General features: G+C 47.3%; 1 protein-coding gene across 1 annotated transcript; it reads left to right on the forward strand.

The window, feature by feature from the left end:
- The first annotated feature begins 620 nt into the window (after positions 1 to 620).
- On the forward strand, positions 621 to 2,245 carry CC84DRAFT_1164522 (uncharacterized protein). Its single transcript, XM_018178502.1, has one exon. The coding sequence runs from the start codon at positions 637 to 639 to the stop codon at positions 2,095 to 2,097; it is 1,461 nt and encodes a 486-aa protein (XP_018036571.1). The 5' UTR covers positions 621 to 636; the 3' UTR covers positions 2,098 to 2,245.

The raw sequence follows: 2,245 nt of genomic DNA on the forward strand, positions 1-2,245 counted from the left end.
AAAGTTAATGTATCTATCTCTAGTTAAATAGCTAGTGTAGGATTGAAATGGCGCAGGATAGGCACGCTTAAAAAGCGTTCTATTAGTTATTAGACACGCCTATTGATTTACTGGATGTTGAAGTGCCGGATCGCCTATAGATACTATCTGCCGTTGGACGCTTCTGTCCGCTGCGAGACGTAGCCGTTAGTGTGCCCATTATAGTAATAGTTCTAGTGCCAGTGTCGCCGCCATGGAGGTGCTCTTGGCACCCATACCAGATCCAGTCTTATACTGGATCTGACAGTATTAGGCCGTTGTTTAGGATGTTATAATAAACCATAATCAATCTAAGGATATGTAGTTGATTCCAAGTCTATTTATAAGAAGCTCACTATAGAAGTCCTAGGTCCTAGTAACCAAATTCATATTCATAAGTTTCGTACAAGGATTGCTTAACGGACAGTCTACAGCGTTTTCCTAATAAAGTGGATGGGGGCGGAACTGGAAAGGACTAGCGTCGTCTACTAGGGTAAGCCCGGCCCTAGAGTCCGGTGGCGTGTGCTGACATCTAAAATAGGCTTCAAGCGCTTTAATAAAAGCTCCCTAAGCGCCACTTATTGTCTTCACTCTCCCTATCGCATCACCTTCAATATAATGGCATCTTTTTCTGGCTGTGCCCCAGAACTCATCGACTCCATTCTCCAGCACCTGTCGTTCCGCGACCTACTCGCTGTGAGTATCGTGAGCAAGCGGCTACATAAATGCGTAACGCCGTTACTCTATTCACAAATCGACATGACTGTACATCGAGATAACCCTCGCTCGATAATTCACCTTTGTCGAAGCATTTTCAATAGGCCTGAGCTGGCGGCACATGTCGACGCCGTGCGTTTGCGCGATAGCGAATGTTTCAGTCGATGGACACATTTTTCTATGAACAAACCACCTGAAGCTTCTCCGCCGCGGCCAAACGATGAGGATGGAATGTCTAAATTTGTGCCCTTCATCTCGCGTTCTGGTCTTGCATATGCCGACATCTGGACGGAAAAATTGCGTTCAGGCGACCTGAACGCTTTTGTCGCATTGTTTCTGTCAAGACTGCCCAGGATTAAGAGCTTCCGCGTCGGAAATATGGTCGTATTACCAGACCACGAGAAAAAGCAACAAGGTAGAGATGCCCCAACGGAAGCGCGGGACATGGAGAATCAATTCCTTGGAAAAGTTTTCCAGTCCGCTGTTTTTGACTCATCGAATCACGGCATTTCTCGGTTCCGACATCTCCAACATATCTCCTATCCTTGGCTTCTGAACCCATGGCCTGGGAAAAATCCGGATTTTTGCAAACCCAAGGACATGATGGCTCTTCTAAGCCTTCCGTCAGTGCGCAGTATCTCGGGCTGGTGCCTAAACCCCGAATCGCTCCCGTTCAGTTGGCCAACAGGCCCACCGGAGCTGGCTTACCTCACATCACTATCTCTGATACACGTCCGACACGACTTTCTTGGACAGATTCTTGAGAGAACTCGGGTTCTGAAAAAGCTACGCTGGGTCTGGAGCCACACACCTTATCTCGACCCGCTGAACACTGATATACTGGATCTGGATAGACTTACTGGAGCATTGCTAGTAGTCCAAAACACTCTCGAGGATCTTGTTATCAGTACCGACGCGGGACCTACGTGGGATGATCCCGACTTTCAGGATATAGACATTTGCGGTTCTCTGAATGGTCTGCGTAACATGGTCAACATTAAGCGATTCAAAGTACCATTCGCACTGTTGCTTTCAGACGTATATAACCCGAGTGATTCGTATACAGGACGACTGGAGGACAGTATACCTCCTAATGTTGAGGTGGTGACATTTAGCGATAACTACACAGGTTTTAACCAGGGTTTCGGCAGTCGACTTCACGAATGGCCCAAGATTGCATCCTGGCTTTTGGAGACTGCATGGAAGACTACACCGTGTCTCAAGGAGGTCTGCATGTTTTTGAAACCATACTCCCCCAGAGGCCCATCTCATGAGCTTCATAAACTTGAGGAAATATTCGAAGGAACAGATGTGTTATATAACATCAAACACGAGAGCAAGGATTCGCAGCGATGGGACTAGGACATATAGACTAGAAATAGGGTTAGAGGTACCCACTGGAAGATTGCTCAATTCACACTAATGTTTTTCTTCTTTTGTTGGATTATAGGAGGGCATTAACGTACCTCACGGGCGAGCTGGCCACACGGGCGAGCTGGCCACACGGGCG

The sequence above is a fragment of the Paraphaeosphaeria sporulosa genome, assembly GCF_001642045.1.
Source record: "Paraphaeosphaeria sporulosa strain AP3s5-JAC2a unplaced genomic scaffold CC84scaffold_5, whole genome shotgun sequence".
Lineage (NCBI taxonomy): Eukaryota > Fungi > Ascomycota > Dothideomycetes > Pleosporales > Didymosphaeriaceae > Paraphaeosphaeria > Paraphaeosphaeria sporulosa.

What these genes read in the sequence shown, in the direction of transcription:
- CC84DRAFT_1164522 (XM_018178502.1), top strand. Translation starts at nt 637, where the DNA reads ATGGCATCTTTTTCTGGCTGTGCCCCAGAACTCATCGACTCCATTCTC.